Genomic DNA, 13270 nt, shown 5'->3' with positions numbered 1-13270 from the left:
AAATATTTCTGGGAATCTCATGAACACGATTATTAACTTTATCTATAGTGAAGCCATCATAATTTCCTGCATCCCCGAGATCTCCACTAGAACTCGGTAATCCTGCCACGTTTGCCTCAACCCTCTCGCACCCACCCCCACACTCATTAAATCCCTTGCAACCCTTTGAAAATAACTTCAAAAAAATAAAAATCACCAAAGTTGAGCCGGTTAGACAGCTCAGCCGGTTAAGGTATTTGCTGCCAAGCTTGTTGACCTGAGTTCAGTCCCTGGGACCCACATGGTAGGAGGTGAAAGCCAACTCCCAAAAGTTGTTCCTCGATTTTATGCATGAACGGCACACATGCTTCCCCGATCAGCAAAATAAATAAGCATAGCAATTTTTTAATCGAAAAGTCCTATCTATGTGACTATCACAAAGGAAATGACGTGACCCTTCTTTGAAAAGCCCACACCCACGATCTTGATCATGTTTTACTCTCTCCCCAAGAGCATCTCTTTCCTTTAGCCCTGGCGCTTAAAATCTATATTAAAATCTCTTTTAATAAACTTCAAATCTACTCTGTGGTGGCTCATCCTGAAATTCCTTTCTGTGAGGAAGTCACAAATCTGGCTTCATCTGATTTGAGGTCCCCTAAGAGAATAAAGAACCTCTCCTTAGGTTGCTACAGACAACATCTTGGAGTCATTCCTCATCCCCACCCTACCACTGACCTCTGTCTCTGTCTGTCTCTCTCTGTCTCTGCCAGCCTTATTTTGTTCCTTTCCACATGGATTCATGGGGTTTCAAAGCTGGCAGGCTATCGGGTTATATAATAACTGATCTTGAGTATCACCCAAGCTTCCAGATCTGTAACTGTGACTCCATGCCAGGCTTCCCTTTAAAAAGCATTGTTTTTGGTGTTCTGTTTAATTATGTGTGTGCACATATGAGTGCAGGTACCTGGGGAAGCCAGCAGAGGGTGTCTCAGACCCCCTGGTGGGCATTTTAAGCAGCATAGGGCCACTCAGGTGCTGGAAACTGAACTCTGGATGAGCTGTCCACCCAGCCCAGCAGGCTGGCTTTCTACAAGCTCACTGCAAGTGCTTTGGATACAAAAGAAAAGATGTCCAGAAGAGAGAAAGCAGGCAGATGTGTCTTCAAAGCATAGTGGTTTCAGAGGAAATCAGAGAAAGCCAACCCCACTGGGAGGCACGGTTTAGCAGACAGCTCTTAATATTATTTATCTGTCATTAAACGGCATGTAAAAAGCAGCAGCAAGATATAAAATCAAGCACAGAACACAATCCAAGTAAATCCATTCAAAGCCTCGGAATGTTAACTTGTCTCTAGACGATAAAAAGCTGATTTGCATTTTTGTAACTTTCTGCTTTCCTCAATCAGATGCAGGAAGAAGAAAATAGTCATCAAATGACACCTGTGTGAATCAAGGCAGATTCCTCATTTTCTTTCAGCCACAATTCAACTGAGAATCCAGCGGTCCGAGGATCTCCCTGGGCCAGGCGTGCGTACCCTCTACACACAGTCTTGGGACAGCACCTTTCCCACTAGCTGTCTGTGGACTCAGGTGATCTCTGCTGAGCTCTGTGCCACTCTCCTACTGAAAGAGCAAGTAAGACCACCAAGCAAATGTCCCCAACACTCCCATCCTTTCTTCTGCCTCCCCTGAGTCACTGGGGGCTCTGGGATGGTTAACCTTCAGTGTCAATTTGAACTGATTAAGAAATGCTCAGGATACATGCCTCTAGGTATGTCTTTGAAGGAGTTTCCAAAGACATTTAACAGAAGAGGGAAGGTTCACCCTGCATGTCAAGTGGCACCACTCCATGGGCTCAGGCCCTCGACTGAAGAGAATCCACGCTGAGTACCAGCATTCATCTCTCTCAGCTTCCTGACCACCGATGCTTTTCGGCCAACTGCTGCCATGCTCCCCCACCCCCACCCACCGTGACACACTGTATCCCTTTAAACTGTGGGCCCAAACTTCCTACATTCTTTCTTGTCAGGTGTGGCCCACAGCAATGAGGAAAACTCTTCTCTGAGCCCACCCAACTGGCCATTCAAGTTGTAGGTTTTAGCAGCTGGAACCCTCAAGGAGCCACACCTTGAAAAGGGAAGCAGCCATGCATGTCTCACAGAGACTGTCTCTTTCTCAAGGACACAGGCAGCCTCGGAAGCACAGAGTTGGGCTGAGGGCTCTAGGTCTAACTTCGCTTGAGTACTTTCTGACTCAGCTTCCGTCCTCTCCCTCCACAGGATGGCTTAGGACTTCTCCACAATGGGCAAGTGATTTCCACATCTACACCTGAGACTCACGTTGCAGTGAGAGAACCAGCTGTATTTCCTCTCTAAGGATGGCTGGTTTTTGTTTGATATTCAACACTAGGGCCCTTCACACATGCTAAGTGAGTGCTTCACCACCAGAACACATCACCAGCCTTTGTTTTCTTTCTTTTTCTCTCTCTTTCTTTCATATTTTAACTTTTTGAGACAGATTTGTTGCTAAGCTGTCCCCTATTAGCCTAAAAACCTTAAACTTGAATCTCCCTGTCTTGGCCTCCCAATTAGCTAAGATAGACATAGCCCATTAGGCCCACATAGTTACATACTTTTTTCAAAAAGGGCAAGATTTTCGAACTCTGGAGACTGGGAATTTAGCTCAGTTAGCAGAGTGCTTGCCTAGAACATTCAACACCCAGAGTTCAAGCCCCATAACCTAGGCATGGTAGTGCACATGATCCCAGCACTGGAAGATTGGGTGTTCAAGGCCATCCTTAGCTACACAGTAAGTTTGGGGATAGCTTGGATTATATGTGATCATGGAGAGGGAGAGGGAGAGGGAGAATGGGGGGAGGGAGACAGGAGAGAAAGACAAGGAGAGGACAGGAGTGCTGGAGAAACACCTATGCTCTTAGAAGAAACTGGTTGGAAAGATGCATGGAAACCCCCTTGGTGGTGGCGGCCTGCAATGTACTCCAGGATGACTCATCAGACAGCCAACACACACACACACACACACACACGTGCATATAAGAATGGGGTCAAGGAAGAGGAAAGAGACAGATGATCATGTGTTGTAGAATAATCTTTTTGTATACTATGAAGATGTGTCTTTGCCAAAGCACCTTCTGATTCGTTTAATAAAAAGCTAAACAGCCATTAGCTAGGCAGGAGATATAGGTGGGACAGCCAAACACAGAGGACATTGGGAAGAAGAAAGGTAAAGTCACCAGCATGAGGAGTACAGAGTAAAAGGTAACTGAGCCACATAAAAGAGTGTAGATTAAAAGATATGGGTTAAGTTATAAAAACTAGTTAGAAACAAGCCTAAGCTACCAGCTGAGCATTTATAATTAATAATAAGTCTCTGTGATATTACTGGGAGGCCAGCCTTATGAAAAGGTCTGACTACAATCACCCTAAAGGAAACAGGAGGAGGCAGGAGGGGAGCAAGGTTGCAGAGGAAAGAAGTAGGCATTCACAGTTGGCCAATGAGGGGATGACCAGATGGGAATCCACTACACTGTATTTACAACTTCACTGTAGAGCAGTGGTTCTCACCCTTCCTAATGCTGTGACCCTTTAATATAGTTCCTCATGTTGTGGTGACCCCAACCATAAAATTACTCTCATTGCTACTTCATAACTGTAATTTTACTATTGTTATGAATCATAATGTAAATATCTGTGTTTCCTTAGGTGACCCCTGTGAAAAGGTCGTTCAACCCCCAAGGGAGTCAAGACACACAGGTTGAGAACCACTGCTGTAGCTCAAAGAATGCCCAGATTTAAAGAGGAAAAAGCTTCCCTAAGAATTGGGATGCCACAGAGAAGGTGGCCATTTTCACACACCCCGTCTCATACTTGCTGTGATCAATGTCTGGTAGGGGTCTGCATCCTGCACTTTCAAATGTTGCCACCATGGCTTTGGCAGAGCTGGGGGCTGGAATAGCAAAGGCTTGAGATAAAATATCTGTCTCCTCTCTCACCTTTTGCTGGAGTACCACTGGGATTTGAGAAGACCACTACCAGGGCTTAAAGCCTATACCAGAACATTCCAGCCAAGACTCAACCTTTTTACTCCAACAGATCTCTGGCCAGCTCTCATTTCCATCTCTTGAACAGCCTCCTATGGGGAGGGGGCTCCTCCTCCTTCTCAGGGTGCATTTATAAATAAGTCAGTTGATCAACTGCTTCCTGGGCAGTGGACACCAGAGATATGGAGCCAAGAAGTGCTGAGTACTAATTGGGCTGTCTGCCTCCGACAGAGATTGAGTGATGGCCCCACTGTTTAGACTCATGGCATCCAAGTGGTCTGGCATCAGTGGCTGCAGATTTATTGAGCCATCAATAAGGACTGCCTTTCCTCCCATTAACATAATTAAGACAATGAACTACTTTGGGAGAAGTTAAAAATAAATAAATAAAAGGGGGCCTGCACTAGGGATTCGGAGGACAATTTATTACATTGAGGGTTGCACCAGTCTAGAAGTGAGTAGCTCCTCTTCAGTTTAGGCCCTTAGAAATCTGAAATAAATGATCACACAGACGGGAAGGCAGAGGACAGCAGAAAGAGACAGCAGGGAGCAGCGTGTCGTTCCCCTCCCCCACCGGGGAGCACGCCAGACTCCTGTGAAAGATGCTGCAGATGGGCATTTTCCCCTCCAAGACCCATTAACAACCTCAGGAACCATCTGCATGATGCTCTATGTTCAGACTGGAGAAAACACCCAGTGCAAGCCCAACAAGCCAAGGGGCCTGGGGCCACCCGCCAATCCTCTAGGATTTCAGGAACCAAGTAACTTTACAAAATAAAGGCTAACTACTTTTCCCTCCTCAACCCTTCCCCTCCTCCTCTCTTATTTTTGTATGTGTATGTTTGTGTGTGCAGATGCACATATGTATACGAGTGATGTGCCCATGCGTGCACTTGGAAGCCAGGCAACAACTTTGGGCATCATTCCTCCAGCACCATCCACCTTGTTTGCTGAGACAGGATCTCTCACTAGATTTCACCAAGTAAGCTAGGCTGCTTGGCTAGCAACCCTGGGATCCACCTCTGCCTCCACAGCACTGGGTATGTATGTATGTGTGTGTGTGTGTGTGTGTGTGTGTGTGTGTGTATGTGTGTGTATACATATGTATGTATGTATATGTATAAATAAAATTATATACAGACACACACACACACACACACACACACACACACTCGTCACCTCCCCAACCACTCTCTGTTTTTTTACTTACCCAACCGAGTTGGTTGAATTTCCTAAGGAAATTCCTTCACCCATCTTACAGTGTCCAGACTGTTACAAAAGACATTCATCACAATATTTTGTTGGATGGAAAGAGTTTGAAATCAATTTTTGATCCTCCTTCCAGGTAACCAACAGTAAAGGCGATGTTTGCTGTTTCAGGATTAGGTTAGGCCTCTGGAAATGCAGTCGTGAGCTAATAAAGCAATAAGGCAAGCTTCACAGCTCCAGACAAGAGCCCTGCACCGAGTCTCCTGGATAGTCAACTGGCCATCAGCTAGCGCCCGTCAGGCTTCTTTGTCCTTCCATATTTGATCTGAGCAATTTCAATTTCTCAGTCTGTCCCATCATCCGTGACTCCAGCCCTGAGTTTTGCAAGCCATTTTAAAAGTGTGGTTTACAATGAGAACATTTTGCACTGTGACCCAGCACAATAGAATTGACATCAAAGACTCTTACCATACCCTGATATTTTCTGTCATAGTTCAAGTCTTAGAAATGACTGACTGCCCGAGCCACTAAATTGGTTTTACAACCCACTGGTAGGTTGGGACCCACAATTTGGAAACACTGTGATTTTAGATTGCACTCGAGGACCATGCCACCTACATGCCCTCAGCATTAACTCGAGCACCATCTCAGAGTCCTATCCTTGTAATCACCAAGGATAGGCTCTATTTAAAAAGCCAAGCATTTTCTAGTAGATGTATTCAGCAAGAAGGCTGAAATTAGGGGAGGAACTGAGTAGGCCTTACTCACTCAGCAGAGACAGGGATGTGCTGCAAAAGAGAGAGAAATAAGGGATTTGGGGTGCTTAGTGTGGGCCTTGTTGAAAGTAGCACAATCATCCAGGGCATCAGACACACTTATACTGAACCCCATAAAAACATTTCAAGGCAACTTTCTGAGCTAGGGAGGTAGTTCAATGGTAGTGTTTGCCTAGCATACACAAAGCCCTAGGTTCGATCCCCATAAACTGCATGAACCAAGAGTGTTAATATACACCTGTAATCCCCACACTCAGGACGTAGAAATGGGAGTATCAGAAACCCAAAGTTAATCTTGGCTATACAGTGAGTCCAAAGCCAGGCTAGGATACACAAGATCCTATTACAGGAACAAAACAAAACAACAAAAACGAAAAACAAAATGGGAACCAGATGTGGTGGTGCACACCTATAATCTCAGGCCTTGGAGGTCAAGGTCATCCTCAGCTATGTGGTAAGTTCAAGGGCAGCCTGTGCTACATGAGACCCAACCCCAATAAATAAAACCTCACAGTGTTAAAAAAGGAAGCTTATCTGTCTTCTTCGAGCCCCTGTCAAAAAATGATTACAGATACACAATAGGACAGATTCAGATGGAAAAAACTTCTAAATGGTTTATAATATGTGTAAAAATATATGTAGGCTTGGAAGAGAGAGGAAAAGGAATATAGGCAGCTATATAAAGACAGTTTTATAGACAGTTTTAAAAAAATAAAGTCTTTAAAGAGACAGTAAGAATAATATGAAAGTTAAGCCACGTAAGGATGGAAATTACACAAAGAATCTGGATAATGCATATTATTATATTGTTTTGGAGTTTGTTTTTTTAAAGATTTATTTGTTATGTATACAGTGTTCTGCCTCCATGCCAGAAGAGGGAGCCAAATCTTATTACAGATGGTTGAGAACCACCATGTGGTTGCTGGGAATTGAACTCAGGACCTCTGCAAGAACAGCCAGGGCTCTTAACCACTGAGCCATCTCTCTAGCCCTATTTTGGAGATTTTTAAGTGCAGAGAGACGTTTGATTGTAGGGGCAACCAAGTTAAACCAATATGTATATTTTAAGGTATCTTGACTTCAAAATTTATGTCTAAGGATATGTTGCTTTGGAAAAGAGGTTCTGCTTTTGTTTCCACAGAAGATGAGAACCCATAGATTGCTTCTAGGCTAACATGGTTTAATCAACCAAGACCCCCTGAAAGGTCTCTGATGACAGCCATGGTCCAGATGATTCAACATCCAAAACAGCTTAAAAGCAACTGATGAAATGATCCAGCCTCACAGACTGCTACAACCAAGATTTAACTATAATTCTTAATTTTCTCAGGATCCCCATAAGATTAACAATGCCCGCAATCAGCAGGAAGTAGCCTAGAGGACTATGCCCACATTCCCCCTTCCCCCAAAAAAATATGGATTATGGATGTTTGTCTTTGTTTAGGGGTTGGTTACAAATTGTTATTGGTCATAGTCAATCTCTTTCTAAAAGAAGAAAGGGAGATATGATATAGAAATGTAGGATATAAGCCGGGCGTTGGTGGCGCACGCCTTTAATCCCAGCACTCGGGAGGCAGAGCAAGGTGGATCTCTGTGAGTTCGAGGCCAGCCTGGGCTACCAAGTGAGTTCCAGGAAAGGCGCAAAGCTACACAGAGAAACCCTGTCTCAAAAAAAAAAAAAAAGAAAGAAATGTAGGATATAGATATGATAGGATAAAAGGGTAGATTATTGAATCTACTTTTAAAAAGCAACAACTCATTTGAAATATTTTACATTGCTATAGATTTTAGTATATTTATACAAATTTAAAGTTAAATTTAAAAGTTTAAATTTTGTTATACTGTATGTATATTTCTACTTTTGTTTAAGGTATTATGTTTATACAATTCATTTAAAATTGTAAAATATAATTTAAAAATACAGATTAATAGTCATCTATGATAATCAAACTTATACTCATGTTAATTAAGTTTTTTAGGTATACAAAGGTATATTTCAATTAGGCAGGTCATCTTCAAACACTTCAAAGACCTGCAGAATATGGCATTTAAAATGTTTTAAGAACTTAGACTTTTCTGGACAGTGATACATGTCTGCTCCTGGCAGCACCAATTACTTCAAAGAGGATGATAGGCATCAAAGAAACTCATTATGGAGTTTGCTTTCTTTGTAGCAAAATTTAGCTACTGGGCAAAAAAGTGCCCTTGCCTTGACTGCCTGACAGGATGCTGTATAAACTGGACATGCAGGATGCATAGGAAGGTGACCACTGAACTTTGCAAGGTAAGATGATCCTTCAGGTTCCTGTTTCACAGAAGAAACTGACAGATATTCTACAGGACATGGGGAGATGTGACTGACGAACTTTGACAGATGGGCAGAACAGTCCTGAAAATTTCCTGCTTCACTGAAAGCTATGCTATAGACTCTAGGCCTATAGGCTGAAGATGGTTGCCCCAACATTATAGAGGAACTTTACATGACTGTCCAAGCAGCCAGATGTCTCTGTCATTTCTAGATTTATGGAAGTTACTTGCCATGCACTTCCTGTTTACTCAGGTAATATTATATCCTTCTGGGATCTTTGATGGAGTTGAAGACTAGATAGTTATAATTATACTTTTCCTTAGTCATGATAAAAGATAAATTAGATATAAAACTTTAGACTCACAAAATGGATAAATGACATAATTTAATTTTGCCAAATACAAATAGACTAGATATTGTAACTGTAATTCTTACTTGATAACTGTTTTGTTATGTATAATTTTACTATGTTAAAGTTAAAACCTTCCTTTTTGATTAGACAGAAAAGGGGAAGTGCTGTGGGATGTCTTTCTATATGCTGTAAATATGTGTGGCTCCTATCGGATAATAAATACAGCTGTTTTGGCCTATGGCAAGAAAGCTTACAGACAGGCAGGAAATTCAAGCTGAGATACAGAGAAAAGAAGGGTGAGTGGGAGAGACACCAGTCACTGCCGAATGAGCAACAAGATGCCAGCAGACAGGTAACGCCACAGCCACATGGCAACATATAGATGAATAGAAATGGGTTAATTTAAGATGAAGGAACTAGCTAGCAAGAAGCTGAAGCCATAGGCCATATGATTTGTAATTAATATAAGCCTCTGAGTGATTATTTTATAAGCGTCTGCAGGACCATGGGTGGGAGAGATTCGTCCAGACTGCTGGGCAAGGCAGGACCAGAGAAACTTTGGCTACAGTCTTTCCCTGTCATCTCTGAGTGATGGGTCACCATGCTCTGTCACCTTCCTCTTCAGAGACTCCTTGGACTTCCAAAGCTTCCTTGTCCACTCTTGGCTCCAGCCCAGTCTCGGTGAACTCACTGGTGAAGATTTCACCATACTGCAGGCCATGCTCTCTGGGGAGCTGCTCTGGCCTCTGTGGGAACATCCACAGTACCCTGGCTGGTCTTCAGTGCCACCCTACCCCATGTAGGTTGCCCCATCTCTCTCTGTTCATTGTTCTTTAGCCAATACCACAGAGCCCAACATCACACTGTGGCATTTTATAAAGATAAGAATGGTAACACAATTGTTTGGTGTCCAGCACTGGGCTAAGCCCTCTGTCTATTACCTCCCATCCTTACGACCCTTCCAGAGAGACACCATGACCAGGGGAACCCACATAGACCAAATTGTAAAGTCCAGACTCTCCGTCACCTCTCAATGCCCCAGGACTCCAGGCAATGTTCAGTTCACTTGCAGGGCTACCTTCCTGCTGCCTTCAGAATGAGGCTACTGCTGAGGTGAGGTGTCTGCCACTCTATAAGACATGAGTGGTTGGGACACTGGGCTCCCTATATGCACTCAGGAAGAACTCTGTGTGCCTTCAGGGCCATGACCCTCTCCACCCACCTCTGGGTTTGGAGTCACCAGCAAGGCCACCCACCCCTTACAGACTTGCTGTGAAAGCAAATGGCAGCCTTCAGAAGGCCTCCAGGCTGCGCAGATACAGTGGCCTTGCTCCTGGCTCCATTCCTTCTGGGTTTTCTCTCCATGGCTGTGGTGTCACAATGACCTCTGCAGGCTAACCTTCTGTAGGACACTGCCATGAAGCTGTCATTCATGCCTAGTCCCCGGAGAGCAAGCAGTAAACACACAGGAGCTCCAGGGAGCCAAAAGGAGGCTTTCTAGTCTGAACGAAAAGTCACCCAAAAAATGATCTTCCTGGCTGGATGTGGTAGATGTGCTTTGGAAGCCAAGACAGGAGTAGGCTTGAGTCTGGGATTTGAGGCCAGCCTGGATAATAGACATCAGAGTTCTACCTCAAGAAACAAAGAAAGATAGACAGGAGGGAGAGAGGGAAAGAAAAAAAAAAGAATAAAGGCCAGAAGTGGTAGCATTCATGTATAATCCCAGCTCTTACAAGGTGGAGGAGGCAGGACGGTCAGGAGTTCAAGGCCAGCCTTGGCAAGAACAGAAGTTTGAATCAGTTCAGGCTACGTGAAATCCCCCCTCCCTCCCTCCCTCCCCTCTTTCCTCCCCCCTCTCATATGGGGATATGGTGGGGTGTAAGGTATCTCTGTGTGTGTGGTGAGTACATATATTCATATATGCCTATGTATGGTATGAGAAGTATCTGTGTGTTTTAATGTATGTGAGATATATGTGTGGTATCTGTGTATGTGTGCGAGGTGTCTATGTATGTTTCTGTGTGTGTGTAGATGGTATGTGAGATGTCTGTGTGTGGTATCTGTATATGTTTGTGTCTTTGTATGTGAGGTGCTTATGTAAATGTGTTGTGGTATCTGTGCATGTTTGTATGTGAGGGGTGTGTGTGTGTGTGTGTGTGTGTGTGTGTGTGTGTGTGTGTGGTGAGGTATGAGGTTTCTGTGGGTCTTTCCCAGTTATTCCTAAACTATCCACAGTGTAAGCCAGTGCTAGCCCTTCCCTATTCTGGCCTCCCTGCCTAGCCACCGTGAGAGAACAGGTGGAAGAAGGCAAGGCCTGAAGACAGACAGACAGACAGACAGCACCACAGCAGCGTCAGCCCACCTTGGTTAAATCCATGCCCAGTTTCAGCTGTGAGATGAGGTGAAGGATTACGCTGCGCTGATCCTCCAAGGCACCCAGCTCTGTCTCTTCCTTGTCTTCATTGTCGCTTTGTTCATCTTCAGACAAAACCAGTTCAGGGCCTGAGTTTGGCTGAAATAAAACCATTGACAATCATCAGCCGATCCCTTAGACGTCAGGAACACCCTCTGATTGGATGTTTAACCCACAGACTTAACAGTGACACACAAAGCCAGGGACACCCGGGTCATGTCCCCGCAGAGCAATCCTGCCACAGGCGGAGGCTGAGCCTCTCGAGGGTCAGGTCTTATGCTGCGGTCACTTGCACCTCCCTTATCACATGCCCCATATCTGGGCTTAGGCCTCCTAGATGGGAGGACTGTCCCTGGTTTAAAAAATAGACAAACAATAAAAGTGAATGCTTTTTAATAAACCATCAGGCATGTCCACCCTGCAGAAAGCATATATATATATATATATATATATATATATATATATATATATATATATATATATATATTGTGATTACTTTAAGTGTATTTTTGTAATTAAAAATGTGTGTGTGTGTGTGTGTGTGTGTGTGTGTGTGTGTGTACGTGCACATACCACAGTACCACAGTACCAGTGTGGACATCAGAAGACAATATGCAGGAGTCAGTTTTTTTCCTTCCACCATGTAGGATACGGAAATAGAACTCATGTCGTCAGGCTTGGAAGGCAAGCGCCTTTACCCACTGAGCCCTCTCACTGGCCCTTGATTTTTTTTTTAAATATTTATATATTACTCAGTTTGGTAACTTAATTGCAGGCCTGCAGAGTGAACTTTGTAAGATGACAACATCCTATCACAGTATCAAAAGGCTGGACAGCTCTACCAACACACAGTACACATATATGACCCCCCAGCCCAATCTTGCTACTACCAAACACAGCATATGAACTTACACACCCTGTATACTTTACGTATAATGTAAATTTTTTAGAGCTTAGCACTAAAAGTTGAGTTCTCCTCAAATTAATTAAAATTGCTTTATTTCTGGAAGTTTTTACTCTGAGATGATTTCCACTCAAATCAAAAAGGATCACTCTATCAAGTTAAAGAAGTGTTACAACTGGCATAAAGAGACAAAAAATGAATAATTAGGAAACATTCTGAAACTTCACAGTAATGTGGGGTGGGGGGTGGGGGGCACAGGCTTCTGATCCCATTCTACTTGATGCTGATTTGCCAATTCAGTACTTCTCACATGACACAGAAAATGGGCAAGATAATAGACACACTGTACAAGGGGAAGTTGATGACCACAGTATTTTCTAGTATGCAACAATCAAGAACATTGCTATGTGCCGTCCCTGGGTTTCTGCCAATCTGTTTCACCAGCCCACATTTTTGTGGACCCTCCTTAAATACTATAAGCAAACATTCTAGATTTGTATCCAACCATGAACAACAGAGTGTATATGGCAGGCTCATAGAGAGATGTAAGGATTCAGAGGTATTAAACATAAAAGGACAGATTTTTTTCACATATCCTTGCAAAAACCAATGATTTATTAATCTTATTAGAAGTGTCTTGCATCTAAATACACTCCTAATACACACAGGGTATCAGTGGTTAAAGGACTGTGTCTGTCCAGGCAAACACACATGTATGTGCTGGCTGTTCCCCTCCAGCCACCCTCAACCCCTCCAGCCTCCCACCTACCCCCAGCCCCCACTCCAGAGGGAACCCTGGTACTCTTCCCACCTGGGCTAGCCATTTTCAAATTTCAATTTAAATATAATCTGCTATTGACAGCCTCCAAAGGATCCTTCACCTCCTCTAATAAAGGGGGAAGCTTCAGGAAAGCCCTTGGGGCCCAAGTCCCATCATGCACCTTTTCTCCAATCCCATCATGCACCTTTTCTCCAACCTTATCCTCATGGATGTTACAGGACATCTCTGGCAAGTTGCTTTACTAGAACATTCAGAAGTAATTGAGGATCCCTCACTCTTTCCATGCTAGCAAAGAATGCTCAGAGGGGGCGGCAGGAAGAGGGGGGCAGGGAGAGGGGGCAGCAGGAAGAAGGGTCAGGGAGAGGGGGCAGCAGGAAGAGGGGTCAAGGAGAGGGGGGCAGGCAGGAAGAGGGGGCAGGAAGGGGGCAGCAGGAAGAGGGGGGCAGGAAGGGGGATGGCAGGAGTGGAGATGCTGGGCACTTACAAAGG

General features: G+C 44.1%; 1 protein-coding gene across 2 annotated transcripts in view; it reads right to left on the bottom strand.

The window, feature by feature from the left end:
• The window catches only part of Osbpl10 (oxysterol binding protein like 10), a 244759-nt gene that overhangs the window by 16841 nt on the left and 214648 nt on the right, over positions 1-13270 (bottom strand). For both annotated transcript variants that reach the window (XM_059268825.1, XM_059268826.1), the window contains one exon: positions 11046-11195. In XM_059268825.1, the coding sequence (XP_059124808.1) occupies positions 11046-11195 (150 nt within the window). The remainder of the gene's footprint in view (positions 1-11045; positions 11196-13270) is intronic.

The sequence above is a fragment of the Peromyscus eremicus genome, chromosome 7 (genome assembly GCF_949786415.1).
Source record: "Peromyscus eremicus chromosome 7, PerEre_H2_v1, whole genome shotgun sequence".
NCBI classification, from domain to species: domain Eukaryota; kingdom Metazoa; phylum Chordata; class Mammalia; order Rodentia; family Cricetidae; genus Peromyscus; species Peromyscus eremicus.
Note: the sequence above shows the minus strand (reverse complement) of the source record. Positions and strands in the feature narration are given on the sequence as shown.